Source organism: Lepisma saccharinum, chromosome 13 (assembly GCF_977018435.1).
Source record: "Lepisma saccharinum chromosome 13, izLepSacc3.1, whole genome shotgun sequence".
NCBI lineage: Eukaryota > Metazoa > Arthropoda > Insecta > Zygentoma > Lepismatidae > Lepisma > Lepisma saccharinum.
In genome coordinates this window covers 66,460,327-66,481,070 of record NC_139241.1, presented here as the reverse complement: position 1 = coordinate 66,481,070, position 20,744 = coordinate 66,460,327, and the positions used below count along the sequence as shown (strand labels likewise).

The window sequence follows — 20,744 nt, the reverse complement described above, 5'->3', positions numbered from 1 at the left end:
TAAGTTAAAAAAAATAAAGACGTATTTCAAATTCAGAAACATTTTGTATGTAATGAGTTCTAAAACCATGAGTAGACTAAGAAGTAAGTGTCACTTCAGTGAAAATATTGGAACTTTTCGCGGCGCCCCTGTAAGTCAGCCCCCAGGGCGCCGCGGCGCATACTTTGGGAACCACTGCTATGCGATTTCACTGATCGTAGAGTGTAAAACAATACGGATATTTTAATGTGTGAACCAACAAGGTTTCCCGCCTGTAGCAAATTCAATGCGAAGATGGTCGCGAGATTCATTAATTTACTGATTTAGTTTATCCCGAAGATTATGGGTAGCGTCGTCGTCTTCTAATCAAAGGGTACAAGGTTCGATTCCCGGTGGAGGCACATAGTGGTTCGGATTGCACTTAAACTGTAGGTCCAGTCCCGATTAGCCTTACTGTGCGTAAAGTGGACTTAAGACACCAGCTCAATCATTCAAAAGATGATGACTGGACAATCACAGACATACATGGACAACACGAGGATTATGCTGGCTTGAGAGTCCAGACGCCACATCCTCGCTAGTCTTCAAAAAGCAGCCCAGGGTGTACTGTGTGGAAGGAACATTGGCATTTGGGTGTCTTACGCTCCTATCTGTCGTGCGAAACAGGCTAGCTGGGGCCACCTACAGCACAGTCCCTCCCGAGTAATTCCCATACCATAACAGTCCGAATCCTCAGTATAGGCAGAGGTGGAGGGGAGATGTGGAAGGCGAGACAAGTGTTCGGTTCAACTCGCTGTACCCCTGCGCTCGGTAGCCATATTGAAACTTCCAGTTCTTAGAGGCCATATTGAACAGACGAAGTAATGGGTCAGTGCTACTTTGATGTTTTACCGATTAAACTGTATGTAGAGAAAATGTAAAAGAAGAAATTACACAAGATTTTCAGTTTAAGGATAAGTGAAAAAGCATTACGAAGTTCGGTTATTGGCTGCCTCTTTCCTTTCCCAGTATTGTGCGGTTGTATCCCAGAGCGTGGTGTATGACGTTCGAAACGACACCTTCTGGGAAAAGTAGCAACTACGCAACACGGGTGCCGTTCGTCGGACACGGAATGGTACAATGCATTTCACATATAACAAATGTTAAATCCAACAATTTATATATCTATTTTTTAAAAAATGAATGTGATGTACTGTATTGGGCATTGCATTGCCATAAAAAAATTATACGGTGCTAACTTAAAATATTACTAAATTTCGAGTCTTGTTTAATTGTTGCTCAGCTGTTCAATTGTTTGTTCATTTATCATGAAAGAATTAAGGACTACCAACGCCATCTGTTGAACTGATGTTCGTATACAAGGTCTGTTCTTCCTTGCATAGTCTGTGAGCACGAAATCGTCACTTCCTCTTTAAAAGTCGAACTAAAAATGCTTCTCCTTCTTTTCGTCGCGTCGGGACCACTTTAACACCCTCCTTCAGTCACGTGATGAATGCTAGAAGCGCCTTCGAAAGTAGGTGACCTGCCTTCAATTTATCATCTCTGTGAACGTACCGCTTCCGTGTTCCTTGCTTAAAAGCTCCTGCGAAATCCCCTCTTTCGAAAAAAAGGAAAGCGATTATGCACTACTGGAATACTGAAGATGGCCGGCGATAACAGCGGGAAACACCGGGCTTCTAAATCACGCAAGCGAGGGCAAAGGTTTTGGCGCCGAATAATCAGAACCTTCTAGCCAGGCGTGTGCTATCTAGATTAGCCGTTGGCGAGATAACCCCGCGGGTGGGTTTCGCTGGCGCGATTATGCCGCAAACCGTCAGCGAAATTTCTCATACTTCCTCGTGATTAATTTCCTTCAGGAGATTTGGAAGGAACAAGTGCGTGGTAATGCGTTATTCTAATTACTTACTTGGCCTCGTTATGAGAAGGATTTTGCGGGACACTTATTATCTGAACGCACTTTCATTTTTTGCAGATATGTCTTTGTGTAGGGGAGAATGTGGCAAGTGAGACCCCTTAAGAAAAGTGGACATTATTTATTCGAGAAGAAGCAAGCTTTTACCAGGCTACACGTAGAACAGTTATGAACATTTTTATCTAGTTCAAATGCAAAAAAATAATTAACTTCTCTGTTAAAAAATTGAAATAAGGCAAGTGTACGTGTGGACGCACTTGCTCCACCGGGTGGGGCAAATGAGACCAGCCAGATACAGAAATTGAACAATAAAACTTGGCAAACAACTTTCACCAGACAAACGTTCTAAATCACTTAAATCATGTGTCCAGATTAATGGAATGTGCTGGAGAGTCCTTCAGACAGCAAAATTAACTGGCCAAAGGAATGAGTGGGCATTTCCCAGAACGAAAAATTTAGCACGCATACTGCTCAATACACTTGGGGGCATTGTTGTTAAAATTAAACTATAACTGTAGTAACGCAACAAAAATAACCTACCAGTGAATCAATCAAACTTGGAGATATTTATGCAATAAATACCGCGTGTCCCAGAAGTCTTTCCCTGATTACAAACTTTATTCATATCCGCTATATGCAATGTAGAGATGTGAAAGTTGTGCCAAAATGTTGGAAAACTAACCAAGTTTATTTGTTGCAGGTTTCAGTAATGTGGCTGTAGTGTAGCAGTGTCAGTGCCAAGGAATCCGGAATTAATGCTCTTGACATCGGGTGGCATCTTTCCATACAATGCTTCTTGGACTTGACAGGATTTGGGAATGAAGACAAATTCAATTTTTTAAATACCAACTTATTGATGGCAGATATTCTAGACGAGAGATTTCTGTACAGTTCCTCTGCACTGTTATTGGTCACCGGATCTCGTGATACCAGAGGACACGCTGAGCTTTTTCCTGATTTGTGAACATGTCCAGTTTTCTGGGCACTGACACTGCTACACTACAGCCACATTACTGAAACCTGCAAAAAATAAACTTGGTTAGTTTTCCAACATGTTGGCACCACTTTCACATCTCTACCTTGCATATAGCGGATATGAATAAAGTTTGTAATCAGGGAAAGACTTCTGGGACACCCGGTATATTACAAGTGTTAAAATGTATTGACAAAATGGAATACATACTTCTGTATACACCATAATCCTTATAAATATAACACCGAAATAAATATATACCTATAAAATCGTCAATTTTCAAGTGAGCCTACAACATCTTCGCACACAACCTGTCCAGCTTCCATGACACTAACTACCTTCTCGCGGAGTCATTTTCTATCATGGTCTACAATTTATCTAGGATGGACGCACTTGCCCGACCTGTCCAACTTACCCCACCCTCCCCTATTTATATTATTTCGGCCAAATTTAATCTTATATTTTCTCTTGACCGTAGATATACACACTATTTTTTTCCGTGTTATTTAATCAAGAACAATAACGGCCGTCTAGCATAACAACTTTGTGCAATGGCGGCGATTAGAGGGGGCCTGGAGGGCAGTTGTCCCCCACTTTTGCTCCCTCACCATGCTAAACCTTATTTACTAAGAGAAAGTAAACTGTCTTGCCCCCCCCCCTAGTTTTGGAACCCAACCGCCGCCACTAACTTTGTGATATATGTTAACAGCACCACACCCGACCACCCTAACCTACTCACGTAAGGATCTAATGGCAGAAATAAACACGTGAGTAGGCTGAGCAGGTTGTATTGTTTATTCCTATTCTTAGATGCAAGCATGAGTAGGTTAGGCAGGTCAGGTTTGGTGCTGTTAGCATATTTCACCAATTTTTTATAGCTGTCGTTAGTCGAACAATAGCGTACAATTCCTGTAAGATTCATGGTAGGTAGGTGCGTCGCCACTGGCTGGGCGAAGGTGGGCTCTAGCTCCCGTGTAATAATATTGGCTCCCCATTCTTGTCCCCACTAAATAAGTTACATGTGAGATTCAAACAAAAAAAAAACCGCATGTAACCATTTTAATATGACAATTGTTCAATTGGCGTAAATTTCCTTTTATTTTAACGAACTTGTGTAAAATGAAAATCAGAGATAATTTTTATTGCCATATTCACTATCAGCAACATCAAATTAATAAGAATTGACTGCTTAATTTACATTTTCATTATTGAAGCCAGACCTGTTGAATCACCAGCAGTTATTCTTCAGTCTGAACCTCCAAAACGTAATAAATTCATGTATTATTTTAAACTACTCAGATGAAAAACTTTGCTTCTTACAAAACAAATGTTCAAGAGAATGCCTGTGGTATCGGAAAGTAATGCATAAGATGAAGTGTATTAATTTCAAAATGTTACAGAATATTTTATGCCTTTATATTTATCTTCTACTTTTCCATGGAATATTAATTGCAAGTACTGCGTAGTAGAAAGATGTACCCAAAGCATTGAAATAAAATGTTACAAAATAGCCTGACATCTACTGGTATTAACAGCAACTAAGGAAAGCTTCGTATTTTTCATTGATTGATGAGTTGCTTTATTTTACTTCGCTTTTTTGTGCCACTTTTGGCTAATTTGCGAAGATAGGGATGAGTGATGACATGATGAAATTTATGAATGGACACTCACAAACATCCATGCTTAAACCGGGACTCGAAACCGGGACCCCTGGCGTCTTAGCGCTATGTGCTAACCACTGCGCCACGGGGACCGGCAGCTTCGTATTTTGTTTGAAATGGGCGCCCCCTACAATGTCTGTCCTGTCACCCCCATAACGTTCCACCACCCCCTTATAAAAATTGACCATGTTATACATTTGCTGTTCTAATTATGAAAAAAGACGTGTAGTCTGTTTAGTACGTAATGAAATAAATGTAAATACATAACACTAATCTCAGCTCACATTGCAACATTATTTTGCAATGTAGGTCTACTTATTATGTTATGCAACAGCAACTTCAATTAATTTTTGTCTAGACAAATCCAACTATTTTTAATACAAAGAGTCACGCTTATGTAATTAGTTTTTGCCACACTCGAGGGGATTGACTCTGTTTGGCGCCCCACCGATGGCAGCGCCTCGGGCAGTTGCACGGGTCGACCGGCGCTTAACCCGCCCCCCTCCTAGAGACTTGTTAGTCATGACAACAATGAACAACAACAACCAATGTAGTGCTCTTTAGTTATTACCAGATTCGAAGAAGGTTATTAACCGTAAAGGGCTCTAAAGGGCTTAACAAGATTTAATTTTTAATATTAAAATTGATTGCACATAGAAAAATGCTATTTAATAACGGTAAAGTGCATATAGCACCGTGCCATGTTGGCACATTTAGGGAATGTGGGGGTAAGGCCTTACACATTCCAGATCTCAGCCATTTTGGAGGTGATGTGATCAGCACCACGCTCTGGCCGTCTTTAACCTCCCCCCCCCAAGGGTTGGCCCCAGACCCGCTTTATGTGGAGCAAATTCCGACCTTGGATCACCCATCCTGGGAATCGAACCTAGGTCTCCTGCGTAGCAGTCAGACGCCCTACCGACTAAGCCACCGTGGCTCCGGCACATAAAACGTTATGCTAGAAACATAAAAAACAAAAGTGGGCTTCACCTGAACCCTGATTGGCACTAGATAGGTTACCAAAAACTTCACCTTCTAACTAGGGAATGCATAATCCAATTAAGATTAGATGCTACGATTTTAAGTGTTGCAAACTCAAGTGATATGTCATATACCTTTATCGTGAAGAACGTGGAATCTCTTGTCCGCAGTCACCCTCATCTCGCCAGCCGTGAGGACCCTCCTGCTGTGTCTCTCCTTGTCTTCCTTCTTCCACATGACCGTGTTGTCACCTGCGTCCCTCACCACACACGTGATGAGCGCATCATCACCCTCGTATACATGCACTGGGTGGGTCAAGCTGTCACGTATGCTCGGAAGGCCTGGAAAGAGATGAGAACAACAATAAGGTCTATCTTCAATAAGAAAGTTTTAGTTTGTTTTTAGTATGATATGATTATCTAGTGTTAATTACAGATAATTGATTATTACGGCACAAGTGACAAGTACAGTAGGATAGAGAGAGAAATGAACAAAGAAAAGAAAGTAAGACAGAGAGAAAGAAAAATAGAGAAGATAAGAAAAAGAAAAGAAAATGAAAGATACAAAGAGACAGAGTAAAAGAAAGAATATACAGAAAAGCAGGACAAAGAAGAAGATAAAATACATTAAAAAATAAATTTAAAAAGAAAATAAAGAGCATCAGAAAGAAGAGAGGAAAAAATAGAAAAGAGAATGAAAGAACCCAGCAAGAATGAGGAAAAGAAAAAGAGGGAGAGAGACAAAGAAAGCAGAAATGAAAAAGAAAGAAATCTAAAGGGAAAGAAAGGCAAAGAGAGAGAACAAGATATAAACAAAGGCGCAGAGAGAACAAAAATGAAAGGCAAAGAGATAGAACAGAAAAAAGAAAGACAAAGTGAACAAAGGGAAGGAAGGACAATGAGAGAATTAAAGAGAAAGAAAGGCAATGACAGAGAACAAAAGAGAAATGCAATAAGAGAGAACTAAAGAGAAATAAAGGCAAAGAGATAGAAAACAAAGGGACACAAAGTAAACCTGATGATGGTAACAGATAATCAGCAAATGTGTCGTAAATGGTATTACACAATTCTTAATGGTAGAAATTGTAGATAAATATGCACTATATACATATATATCAGCATAGAACACTCCCATATTGTTAAAAGTTGAGTTACAGGAATCAAAATCTATCCGTTGAAAAGGGCAGATTTGTAACAGAATTGTGAGCATGCGTGAAACGTCTCACCTCGACAAGGTAACCATGCTGCACATTGTGCCACACGAATGTTTCATTTGCGACGGGCGTGACGACAAACACTGACAGAGAAGAAAATGCAGAGACTCACAAAATATGTAGCTACTGTAGAAGAAGCAAGGTCGCAACTAGCGCCACGAAGCGGCCATTCTAAGAATCCTTTTTGGCGCCAGACTTTGGAAGCACCCTGTAGCGTACAAAAACAAAAAAAGACGTTGTGTACGTGCATCGAAAGGTACAAAGTATTCATGTTGATATTCGTAGCTTTATTGCGAGCTTCTTGTATGTTTCATGGATTCATAAACTTTGTTCCACTTTCCTGTACTGCCTGTCTAGCGCCCCGGTAACAGGGAGCAAAGTTCAGCTTCCATAAACACGCTTACGACGACGCTTGCACCTCGAGGGCACGTCTCTTGCTAGCTACGTCAATTTCAACCTGGGATCTTTCGACACTCCCCAAAGTTTGCAGTGCTGCAAACCTTCGAAGTCAAATTTCCCCCGGAAACAGTTCCAAAGGAACAGATTCCACGCTAAGATGAAACTTCGTGAGTGGATGCAACTCCTAGAAACTACGTCGAGAACTGCAATAGCTACGAAGATGAAACTAGGCGAAGGAACACCTCTAGAGAATAGCTGAATCTATACAGTATCTAGATATGAAATTTGTTCTGCCACAGCGTTTGTTAAGATCATCTTTGGGACCACAGGACATGAAAAGGTGAAACTTCGTGCGTAGATGAGGACGCTTGTGGAAAGAAGGGATCAGGATTAAACGGAGTGTCATCCGATAATTTTGCTTAGATAAGGTTAAAATTTTTGTAACTTGGTAACCTCAAAAGTACAGGAAGAATATGCACAGAGGATGATGCATCACTTATAACGAATTTTTATTTCACTAAATTCAAATAACAATAACTTTCAACTAAAAACATAACTTAGAGGGTAGTGGCACGATGGTAAGAAACACACATTCAGCATAAATTGGCAATAGAAGGTGAGGAAGTAATGGACGTGAAGAATATTACGAAGCAGTCTTCAAAGAAAAAAGAGACAATGCACTGCATAGAACAATAAGACTCTTGAAGAGAACGTTGCCACCCAACAGATATGTTGTTCTTTGGGTTAAGAAGAATATCTGCACGAAAGGCAAGACGAAGGCAAAATGGCACAAAATCGTGTTTATTCTCATTGCAATGTAATCCGACAAAGGGCACAAATGTGTCGAACTAACTGCAACGGTTTCAAAGGGGCTGAGAGAGAGAGAGAGAGAGAGAGAGAGAGAGAGAGAGAGAGAGAGAGAGAGAGAGAGAGAGAGAGAGAGAGAGAGAGAGAGAGAGAGAGAGAGAGATCCAAGTCAAGGCAGGTGGCAACAAATAAGGCTTAAGTCAATTAATGCGAGATTGGGTAAGAAGCAATCAGCAAATGTGAGAATAATGGCATGAACCAAGTCAACAGATGTAAGAATATTGGAAAACTCAATATGCTGACAAAGGCAGAAATTTATTTTATTAAAAACATAAACTAAACGTAACGTTTCAACCTTCTAGCAAGGTCTTCTTCAGACTCTGCACCAAGTACAAATGTAAAAAGGTACAAAACAGGACGATATACAGTATATATACACAAAAAATACTCCCCACCAGACTATTAGAAAGTTGTTCTGGAACATTCTAGCAGGTGGCTTTCCCTTGTCAACTGTAACTTTCACCTGAAAGGTCCTGTTTTGTACCTTGTTACATTTGTACTTGATGCAGAGACTGAAAAAGACCTTGCTAGAAGGTTGGAACGTTACGTTTAGTTTATGTTTTTAATAAATAAATTTCTGCCTTGGTCAGCATATTGAGTTTTTCTTATCATGGAAACAAGGCTTAATGCTGCGAGAATATTGGGAATAACCAAATCAATGGATGTGAGAATAGGTAAGAACCAAGTCAGTTGACGTGAGAATAGGTAATAACAAAGTCAGTGGATATGAGAATAGGTAATAAATAACCAAGTAAGTGGATGCGAGAATAGGTAAGAACAAAGTCAATGGATGTGAGATTACACAAGAACCAAGTCAGTGAAGGTGACAATAGGTACGAATTTAGCCGGGTGAGATATAGAAGAGAAAATTAAAACAGCTAAATATTATAGAAATGATAGAAAATGATTTGAAACATTTCCTCTCATTGTTGCAAGCTGGCTACATTTTTTACATTAATATTTTTAGTCTAACATTAGCCAGGTTAAAGAACCATGGAAGTAATAAAGAAAAATGCGATTATATTGAAGAATGGCGAAACATTGAAGCATTGTATGCCATGAAAACATTGAAAGAGTGTAATTTTTCCAAGACGGGGGTTTCTTCGAAATGAAGACGACCCAAACGACGAATTCTAGAGGAAGTAATTTAAGTTTGAACCAGAGGGTGGAAACCGTAGACGCTCTAAGGGATGCCAGAGGAGAGGGTTCATGGCGCAAGTTATTAGCAGCGACGTCAACGAGGAATTCAGTGTCAAGGGGTGGGAGGGCATCCAATATCTTAAGGAGAATTAGGGTGGGAACCGAGGAGGGTGTAAACAGTGCAAGGGCTCTCATTTCCTTCACCTGGGAGGCTGCATTTGCTGCGAAATTGTTGGGAGGAATTCAAGGGTGATTAGGAGAGGGTGTTGATGAGACAGGGGGGGAGCGAGAGTGTGATAAACAGAGGAGATAATGGAATTTAAACTATGTTAGGATGAAAATAAAGATGGAGAAAATTGGCGTTGGAGATATGCTCGCGGCGTTCAGGCTCGACCAATCAAGATGGGAGGGCAATAATGTAGGTGGTATACTCGTCTCTCGAGATGGGTGTTCTAAGAAAGGAATTTTGACATGACTGGGAAAATGTGCACATCTTCTCACATGTTTGCACGCCTATAACTTTGTTATCGTAAGCTACGTATTAAAGGACTGATATGGTATCGTGCAAACCTCTTTGTAAGGAACTTAAGTTCATGACCGTTCCTTCAATATGTATTAAATCCGTACTAACATCTACTAAAGAAAATATTTATCAATTTACAGAGCCTAATACTGTCTACAAGTATGATACAAGAGCGAAGCATGATTTTGACTATGAATTTCTTACATTATGTAAATCGCAAAACAGTTATCGCTACTCAGATATTACAAATTACCTAATAAGATCACTGAATTTAACTAGCTTTTGTAAATGTACTATAAATAAATTAATAACATAAAACTTTATCTATAGTACTGAAAAATTTTAATTGTTTGACTTCTTAGCGTCTCTTTTCTGTCCCTTTCGGCTATCGTAACGTTGAGATGAGTGATGATATAATCAAATTAATAAAAGGACAATCGCAACGAACAGGCCAGGTTTCGAACCCGGGACCCCTGACGTCGTAGGCCACTGTGTTAACCACTCCAGCACAGAAGCTTGCGAGTAAAATTTTCTGCTTTATACTATACGTATTTGCCTGACGTAATATACTGCTATTTAAAATTGTTAATGACAATAAGCAAGTCTAATGTAAGAAATCTGTGATTATGAAGCGGCGGCATATTTAAAATTTACCTGCCTGATTTGAAACGGGCGGCCCTGATGAAACTTCTAAATTCTATCGTGTCAAAGTAGTAAGGCAATAACTATAATAAGGATATTGAAATAATATAGAATTTTACTGGGTGAAAGTCAGTGACGGATCTACAAGCCGTAAATCCCCGCAGTGGAGAGAAGTAAGCCTTTAGGAGGCCCTCAGGCATTGACGACGTAGAAGAGGGTTTCGTATATGCGTATGTAAAAAAAAAGAAAAAAAGAACTTAGTTAGTCAGGGGTACAGAAACGAATACAATAGAATTGCACACACATATAGTACATTATATATACTGTATATATAGGGGTGCGCGCTCGCGTGTGTAAAGGTAGGTAGGTAAAGGAAACCTTCGGTAATATTTTACAGGGGGCCCAAAGGTTCGTATATCCGGCACTGGTGAAAGTATTAATAACTATAATAGACAAATAAAATATGTAAAAATGCAAGATAAATGAAAGGCAATAAAAGCAGGAGCGTACAGAAGATTTGAAAATTTGCCAGACAAATTTATCGACTGGTAAATACAATAAAGTGAATGGCTGAACATACATTCTAAGTATATGGGCATTTTGACAGTGGAAGAACTGGCAAAACATCCCTTACTAGAAATTAAAGCGAGGCCGTGACATTTGTGCTGGAGATTCCGTTCCAGTTTGAAAAGGCAGACAGAACCGTAATTTTGACCCAGCAATAGTCGTCCTGGAGAAAAAAAGAGGCCTGGAACGTAAATTCTCCAGCGAAGAGCCTCATCGGATCCCCCCGCGAAAGAAGAGGGAGACAAAGAAGAAAGAATGATGAAGGAGGACATTGAGAGGATTGTTCGAGAATCGACTGAGCCTCTCTTTGTCATGCGATAAAATACCGCCTCCACACCATGGCCTTTCTCACCAAACAGTGTTGCCAGCTTTATGTTCTTTTACGGTTCTGCTCAGCCAAGTTCTAACTATGGATATCTCTTAAACTGCAAGAGATATGAAAGTAAAATTTGATGGACTGTTAAGCCTTACCAAGCAATAGTGTAATGCAGCATAAATTAACTCGATCGGTCCGTCAGTCTAGCCGTAACAGACAACAATCGATCCGGAATGACCCGTCGATAACTCGAAATCTATTAGAGCTACCAACATGAAACTTGGAGGAATGGTAGATCTACTATATTATAGCTCACTGCAATATAAATTAAGTGGATCAGTTATCTCGTTTGGCCGTGACAACCAGCCATCAATTCGAAAGTTAACTAAGGACATCCCTGAAACCATGAGAGCTAGAAACATAAAACTTGATGGATTAGTAGATATACCAAAAAATAACGCAGTGCAATGCAAGTTTACCAAATCGACCAGTTTGTTTGGCCGCGACAGGTAACAATCGATATAAAGTAATCTACAGATATATCCCAAACTAACAGAGTTACGGATCTAAAATTAAGTTCAGATGATGACCTTGGAAATATTAGTCAAACACAATTCGATATCTTACACTAATAAAGCTACTTTGGTGGATCATATTTTCTATGCGATACAAATATTCTCCATAGGTCAGCCAATTCACCTGTTAGTACTTCGTATGGTACAATATCCATCAAGTAATACCCTATAACGATATAAACCTTTCTCCTTGGAGAGTTTGTGTAAAATTTTCGAAAAAATACCAGCTCCTGGCAACCCCGTCTTTCCATTGTGAGACCTGTATCTCGCTCCCTTCCACTTTACCTTGATCTTTCGCGATAAGAGGGATTTTTCGGCTTCGAGAGACAGGGCCAAATATATTTTCATCGGCGCTTTGGTGGTCTATTGAAAAGATCCAATACCAGAAAGACGAATTGCACCGTAGACCCTTTTGTAGATAGGGTTGCGTCCATCAAGGATAAAAGTTACGTTATTTCTCCCCTTTTTTTACACATTATGCAAGCGGCGATAATAGTAGCAAGAGTGTTGTTCTTTCATGTTTGTACTTTAATGACTGTTTATTGAATGTGTTAACAGATTTATGAGTGTGTTCAGCGGGAAAATATTTGAATACGTATCGAATCAAGGCGAGATAACCAATTAAGAATGGAGACGAGATCGATTGAGATAGAAATACGTGAATTATCAATGGAGAAACTCACTGGTTGTTTAAACATGAGCTATAGGTACTGTTTTACATGTAAAAAATTACGTACTTAGCTTTCAATAAGCAGTTACTTATATTTTATAACTTACTTTTAGAAAAGGAGACTGCCAATCCCGAAACGAGACGAGAAAATGAGACGGCCAATCAGAAAAGTAGACAAGAAAAGGAAACTGTCAATCCCGAAGCGAGACGATGAAAGGAGACTGTCAATCCCGAAACGAGACGAGAAAAGAAGACTTTCAATTCCGAATCGAGGCGAGAAAAGGAGACTGTCAATTCCGAATCGAGTCGAGAAAAGAAGACTGTCAATCCCAAAACGAGACGAGAAAAGGAGACTGTCAATCCCGAAACGAGAAGAGAACAGGAGACTGTCAATCCCAAAACGAGAAGATAAAGGGAGGCGGCCAATGCCGAAACGAGACCGAGAAAAGGAGACTGTCAATCCCGGAACGAGACGAGAAAAGGAGACTGTCAATTCCGAATCGAGTCGAGAAAAGGAGACTGTCAATCCCAAAACGAGACGAGAAAAGGAGACTGTCAATTCCGAATCGAGTCGAGAAAAGGAGACTGTCAATCCCAAAACGAGACGAGAAAAGGAGACTGTCAATCCAGAAACGAGGCGAGAAAAGCAGACTGTCAATTCCGAAACGAGAAGAGAAAGGGAAGCGGCCAATGCCAAAACGAGACCGAGAAAAGGAGACTGTCAATCCCGAAACGAGGTGAGAAAAGGAGACTGTCAATCCCGAAACGAGACCGAGAAAAGGAGACTGTCAATCAGGGAACGAGGCGAGAAAAGGAGACAGTCAATCCCAAAACGAGACGAGAAAGGGAGACTGTCAATCCCGAAACGAGAAGACAAAGGGAGGCGGCCAATGCCGAAACGAGACCGAGAAAAGGAGACTGTCAATCCCGGAACGAGACGAGAAAATGAGACTGTCAATCCAGAAACGAGGCGAGAAAAGCAGACTGTCAATCCCGAAACGAGAAGACAAAGGGAAGCAGCCAATGCCGAAACGAGACCGAGAAAAGGAGACTGTCAATCCCGAAACGAGGTGAGAAAAGGAGACTGTCAATCCCGAAACGAGATGAGAAAAGCAGACTGTCAATCCCGAAACGAGAAGAGAAAGGGAAGCGGCCAATGCCGAAACGAGACCGAGAAAAGGAGACTGTCAATCCCGGAACGAGGTGAGAAAAGGAGACTGTCAATCCCGAAACGAGGTGAGAAAAGCAGACTGTCAATCCCGAAACGAGAAGAGAAAGGGAGGCGGCCAATCGGTGGCGGCCAATGCCGAAACGAGACCGAGAAAAGGAGACTGTCAATCTCGAAACGAGGCGAGAAAAGGAGACTGTCAATCCCGAGACGAGAAGAGAAAGCGAGGCGGCCAATGCCGAAACGAGACCGAAACGAGACCGAGGAAAGGAGACTGTCAATCCCGGAACGAGACGAGAAAAGGAGACTGTCAATCCCGGAACGAGGTGAGAAAAGGAGACTGTCAATCCCGAAACGAGGTGAGAAAAGCAGACTGTCAATCCCGAAACGAGAAGAGAAAGGGAGGCGGCCAATCGGTGGCGGCCAATGCCGAAACGAGACCGAGAAAAGGAGACTGTCAATCTCGAAACGAGGCAAGAAAAGGAGACTGTCAATCCCGAGACGAGAAGAGAAAGCGAGGCGGCGAATACCGAAACGAGACCGAAACGAGACGAGAAAAGGAGACTGTCAATCCCGAAAGAAGATCGAACCCGGGAGAAGGGCCAGTCTACAGAGGTTCGGATCCTACTAAAAACTGATGGTTCATTCCTGATTATCTGAGCAGAGTGACTCATGAACCTGAGACTTTCAATAATATTTTGGTCATTTCAGTAGCTTTTGTACCACTTGGATTAATCGTGACGATGGATATGAACTGATGAATCAGGTGGTGAAACAACTATCCATACCTGACCGGGGTTCGAACTCGTGACCTCGTACCACGTTGCGCAGGCCATTCCGCCGCTCATACAGTGTAGCCACTGGGCCCTCTGCAAAAGCTCACCCACATTGCCCCAGAAACGGTCGGTGCCTTTCTTGCTCCGGGTGATTTGTAGCCACTCAGTCCCCACACCCACACTGTCAAGATAAATCTGATAACCCGTTCGCCTCTTTCTTTGGCAACTCAAGCCGTAAATTTGGAGCCGGAAGAATCGTGGGGGGTGTGAGACGAAGGGGTGTAATTTTCAGTCTCAATTAACCCCTTTCACCCTCCTTCCTTTCTTCTCTCTTCTGATCCTTCCGCCTCTCTCTTTGTTGGTCCCCAATTAGCTCCAGCGATTCGAAGAGGTCTGGAAATTGGAGGATCCTATTTCATTGTTTACTTTCGCGCGATTGGGGAATCTCCTTTCTTCCACGATTTGACACGCCGAGAGGCCAGAGCCTTATATCTGAAGACGACATACTTCATCCCATAGACGTACGGCGTATAGAGCAGGGGCGTATATTCTAGGCTACCTACGCTATCTGCGAAGCCTGAAGTCTAGATAATAAAATCCAGGAGAAAACTCGATCAGAAATTGTAAGTATTATTATTCATATCAGTGAGATGATGATGCTGATTCTGGAGTTTGCAACCTGACTTATGAGTTCGTAACCTGATTTCCTATGAGTTGGCAACCTGATATCTTATGAGTTGGCAACCTGATTTCTTATGAGTTGGCAACCTGATTTCTTATGAGTTGGCAACCTGATTTCTTTTCAAAGGCTAGGATCACGTGACATAGTGAGATAGCTCAGATCTTGGGCTCAATATACGCTACTGGCATAGAGGTTAGGCTCCATACATTCTTGATTCTAACAGTCTCTACTTTCAATCGGGTGCACATCCTGCCCTAACTGAGAGATCCCTAAAACCATTTGAACTGGGACATAAAGGCAGCTTGATGGAAATTACACTTGGAACATGTACTCATGTACAAATAAAAATGCCACTTTGCATGAACAGCAGTGTACCCGACGAATACAAGAGAAAGACAAGTAGAGAACGGGCGAAAGAGATAAGGATTAGAAAACGAAAGTAATAACAAGAGATGAAGACATAAACAATGGATCAAACAAGGAGAAAATAAGAACAAAAGAAATAAAAAATAATACGTGTAAGTAAAGAACGAGTGGAAGGAAGCAAAAGCAAGAAAAATTAAATATAAGTGAAAAATAAAGAAAGCCAAAGAAAGAAAGAAATGAGAACGTAATGCACGATGGGGAATAGAAGAATGTAGGAATGCATACAAGAAATATAGAAAGGAAATACAAAAATTGAAGAACAATGTGGGAAGAGACTTAACAATTTTACAAAGAAGGATCAAGAAAGAAGTAAGGTTCTATTGGCACACCATTGTGAGCTTACACAAATTAAAGGAAAAACATCCCATTTTACAATATTAGAGATTTATTTCTGTAGAGGGGAGAACAAACATCTTTCTCCCCAAATTTTTGATCAGTTTCTGTGTCTCGAAATATTCCCATAAGGCAGCCAGAGAGATGTGTTTACTATTAGGATGAAAGTAGATTTCTGATTTTGCAGAAAAATTCTCACTAATTCAAAAGGAGATCCCTGCCAGAAATTCTTGAAGAGACGTCTCATACACGCAAGGAGAGATCCCTGACAGAAATTCCGAAGAAACGTTTCTTCAAAGCAAGGAGAGATCCCTGGCATAAATTCAGAAGAAACGTCTCTTCCAAGCGAGGAGAGATCCCTGGCAGAAATTCCGAAGAAACGTCTCTTCCAAGCGAGGAGAGATCCCTGGCATAAATTCCGAAGAAACGTCTCTTCCAAGCGAGGAGAGATCCCTGACAGAAATTCCGAAGAAACGTTTCTTCAAAGCAAGGAGAGATCCCTGGCATAAATTCAGAAGAAACGTCTCTTCCAAGCGAGGAGAGATCCCTGGCATAAATTCCGAAAAAACGTCTCTTCCAAGCGAGGAGAGATCCCTGGCAGAAATTCCGAAGAAACTCCTCTTCCTAGCGAGGAGAGATCCCTGGCAGAAATTCCGAAGAAACGTCTCTTCCAAACGAGGAGAGACCGCTGGCAGAAATTCTGAAGAAACTTCTCTTCCAAGCGAGGAGAGACCCCTGGCAGAAATTCCGAAGAAACGTCTCTTCCAAGCGAGGAGAGATCGCTCGCAGAAATTCCGAAGAAACGTCTCTTCCAAGCGCGGAGAGATCGCTGGCAGAAATTCCGAAGAAACTCCTCTTCCAAGCGAAGAGAGATCCCTGGCAGAAATTCCGAAGAAACGTCTCTTCCAAGCAAGAAGAGACCCCTGGCAGAAAATCCGAAGAAACATCTCTTCAAAGCGAGGAGAGATCGCTGGCAGAAATTCCGAAGAAACGTCTCTTCCAAGCGAGGAGAGATCGCTGGCAGAAATTCCGAAGAAACGTCTCTTCCAAGCAAGAAGAGACCCCTGGCAGAAATTCCGAAGAAACGTCTCTTCCAAGCAAGGAGAGGCCCCTGGCAGAAATTCTGAAGAAACTCCTCTTCCAAGCGAGGAGAGACCCCTGGCAGAAATTCCGAAGAAACGTCTCTTCCAAGCGAGGAGAGACCCCTGGCAGAAATTCTGAACAAATGTCGTCTCTTCCAAGCTAGGAGAGATCCCTGGGAGAAATTCTGAACAAATGTCTAGTCTCTTCCAAGCTAGGAGAGATCCCTGGCAGAAATTCTGAACAAATGTCTCTTCCAAGCTAGGAGTGATCCCAGAAAGAGCGTCGCATCCAAGAGAGGAGAGATTCTGGAAAGATTTTCAGAAGAAACTTCTGGTTTACTTTAGGGGATAATCCTGGGAGAAATTTCTGAGAAAACGTCTACCTTTACGTGAAGCTACTCTTGGCAGACATTTTAAGAACATCTCCCTTTGCTGTGGAGATACAGGTAAGATCATTGCCAGGGCGCCTGGAGGGGAGAAATAACACTGGAGACGAAACGTTAGGGAGACTAGGATGAGAAATAGAGAACAATGACGAGCTGTAACCACGAAAGTTGCTTTTATGTTCTTGCAATATTGGGAAGAAAACGGGAGCCTGCTCACAAAGGATACATGAATCATTGCAGAGGCTGAGGGAAAAGCCCATTGTCGCAGTCGTCACCAGACCGGAAATGGAACGACGCTGAAACCGTGTAGGATTACCCCGGCCCTCGACGCGTCTACGACATGTCATTTCAGGAGAAGTTCTCTTACCTTTCCTGCACCGTCGCCGCTACTGAATTTTAATGCCCGTGACAGGTTTCTGACAGATTTTAATAGCAAACCCCCCCCCCTTATCCCTCCTCCTCAGCCCTCCCTTACGCCACGCCCCGCTGAATTATTTCCCACCCTCCAAAGGACCCGGAACACCTGCATCTGGCAACGAGAAACACTTCCTTCTCCCGAAAAAAGAAGGTTTGCTGTGTGTTACGGTGACGCGGAGACGTGGAGCCATCTCTCGGCCGCGGTCGGAACTATTCCGTCTCCAGCGGTGCTCTTAAGGAAGCTGAAGAAGCGGTTTTATTAATTTAAACGGGTTTAGACTGGGGAGACATGCTTGACGTTGAGGAAATTGGAGTCGCCTCAAAACATTACATAGCAATTCTGCTCGCTGTTGGAATCCCTAAATTATTTTTCTCTCTCTCTTATGAATTATTTTCGGTCTTGGCTGAAAAGTCGCGAGCAGAAAGGGGTTTTACTTTTGAGTTCCTAACCGCCTGTCAACTTTGTAACCTAGTTTCACGTGGTTTAACCAATCGCAAAGCAGAATAAGCCGTCAGCTTAAAGAGTCCCTGGTTCGATACTCGCTTCCGCTTTCTGTGCCTAGTGAACGTAAACCAAACATTATTGGGCATTTTCCCCACACCCCTGTCCCTTAATCAAGGAATACAGGGTTCGAGTCCATAGACGGTTCTAGGATATGCAACCTGGGTGGGGACCTAAGTGTAAGGGGTGTAATGTGTATTTAATTGTAAGAAGAACGCATTTATACCTTAATGGTTTTTCTCTGGTGGTACACCGTACCGGCACCTTTTTATAGGCGAGAATAAAAATATAACGTTTTATTTTAACAAACGAAATGTGGTGTAGCTACATGAATGCATGAATCATTTGTAAACATACTACAATATTTTGAGAATTTATTGGACGGCACCAGAAAAGTTTTCAAAAGGGGGTTTTAAAGTCGAAAATCTGCTTCCTTATATTATATATACTGCCATATTTACATGCCATCATAAGAAGTGCTTTTAGAGAGATAGAAAAAAGGATAAATGTAAGAAGCGATAGAGAGAAGGGAAGGGAGGGAGGGAGGACGGAAGTGAAAGAGAGAACGGTATAGGAAGGCGAAGTAGAGAAGCGAGAGAGAGGAGAGAAAGAAATAGAGAAGAGAGAGAGAGAGAGAGAATAAAGAAAGAAATTTAGAACCCAGAGAGAGGAAAGAAAGAAAGAAAAGAAATAAATAGAGAAGCTACAGAGAGAGAGAGAAATAGAGAAGCCAGAGAGAGAGAATGAAACAAATAGAATAGACAGAGAAAGAGAGAGAGAGAGAGAGAGAGATAGAGAGAGAGAAGAGAAAGAAATTCAGAACCCAGAGAGAGGAAAGAAAAGAAAGAAATAGAGAAGCCAGGGAGAGAGAGAGAGAGAGAAATAGAAAAACCAGAGAGAGGAAAGAATGAAGGAAATAGAGAAGCCAGAGAGAGAGAGAGAGAGAGAAAGAGAAAGAGAGAGAGAGAATGAAAGAAATAAAAAGCAAGAGAGGGAGAGAAAGAAAGGAATATAGAAACCAGAGAGAGAATAAAAGAAGCGAAAGAGAAAAAATGGAAAAGCGAGACACAAAAGGCAGAGAGACAGACAAGGAAGAGAAACAGCAGAAGGTCGATAGAGAGAAAGAATAAAGAAGATACCAACCGAAAATGGGAGGGAATACTTAGAGAAAGATATGGTCAAGAAGACAGGAAGAAAACACGAAGGGGCACTGAAGCTGAGAAAAGTTTGAAAGTTAGAAAGAAGATGCAAGAAAAGAAGACAAAAAGAGTTACAAATAAAAGGAAGAAAAGAAAGAGAAGTAGGCAATTTTCCTTAATTGAAGGGTGGTTAAGCGACTTCCCTTTTGGCCCTCCCTGCGGACGCGCATGAGTACTTATGATGAACACAATAACAAACCACTTTACGTTCCCTAGTCAAACTCGCAGATTAACATTACATGACGAAACTTTCGTTCTGATTGACTGTACCGCAGAATCTGGCAGAGAAACCCAGTTGCAATTAGAACACGGTATAGTGGTCAAAACGCAGTCTAGCAGCCAGCACGCTATACATAATTTCCAGCCAGGTAGCCAGTCCAGCGCCAACTAGGGCATTCCTGCTGGAAATACAGATCCGTGAGATTCGGCCGTAAGTCATTCTACGGTAGCCAATTCTAACACAGTCGAGTTGAGATCGCACAAATCGAGGAGAAAGTAGGAGTTTATTTCGAGAGGTATTTCCCCTCCAGAAACAATCGCCGGAGAGGCAGAAACTTAATACCGCGGAAGAGCACGTTAGATCGCATTGGAAGCAACAACCCCCCCTTGCTCGCTTTGTCTGCGAAGGTTCTTGAGAGCAGATCTGGATTCCAAATGGAGGGAATGCTGTTTGTCCCCTGTTTTCCACCACAACCCCTCCCTAACTTTCCTCCCCTTTTACAATGCTGTCCCTGAGGGGGAACCGATTGCAAGGGCGGAATGGGAAAGCTTGTTCGCTTCTCTCCCTTCCCCGGACATCAAATTTCTGGATGCATTATCTGTGTTTCTCTCCGCCAAGTACTTCTGGAACTTTCCGCTTGAGCGCCACCATTGCGGGTCCACGCTTAGAAGCACGTGATTATGTACAATCCACGTCGAAATTGATTTCGTTTCCAACTCCTGGCTTAGAAGGTAGTATACCTTCTGCCAGGATTGAACTAATGTACGGAGATTGGTATCACTGTTTTGAAAGAAACTCAGTCAAGGTAATTCAGTTCCGGCAACGTTACTGAAAAGGTAACTCAGTCCCGGCTGCATTGTTGAAACGGTAACTCAGCCGCGGCCACGTTTTTGGAAAGGTAACTCGGCAGCGGCCACGTTGTTGGAAAGGTAACTCGGCAGCGGCCACGTTGTTGGAAAGGTAACTCGGCAGCGGCCACGTTGTTGGAAGGGTAACTCCGCAGCGGCCACGTTGTTGGAAAGGTAACTCCGCAGCGGCCACGTTGTTGGAAAGGTAACTCGGCAGCGGTTACGTTGTTGGAAAGGTAAGTCGGCAGCGGCCACCTTGTTGGAAAGGCAACTCAGAAGCGGCCACC

The 20,744-nt window shown here is 42.1% G+C and overlaps 1 protein-coding gene across 2 annotated transcripts in view; it reads right to left on the bottom strand.

The window, feature by feature from the left end:
• Positions 1-20,744, bottom strand: part of LOC145997389 (Ig-like and fibronectin type-III domain-containing protein 2) — a 430,200-nt gene that overhangs the window by 62,933 nt on the left and 346,523 nt on the right. For both annotated transcript variants that reach the window (XM_083134380.1, XM_083134381.1), the window contains exon 4: positions 5,641-5,847. In XM_083134380.1, the coding sequence (XP_082990506.1) occupies positions 5,641-5,847 (207 nt within the window). The remainder of the gene's footprint in view (positions 1-5,640; positions 5,848-20,744) is intronic.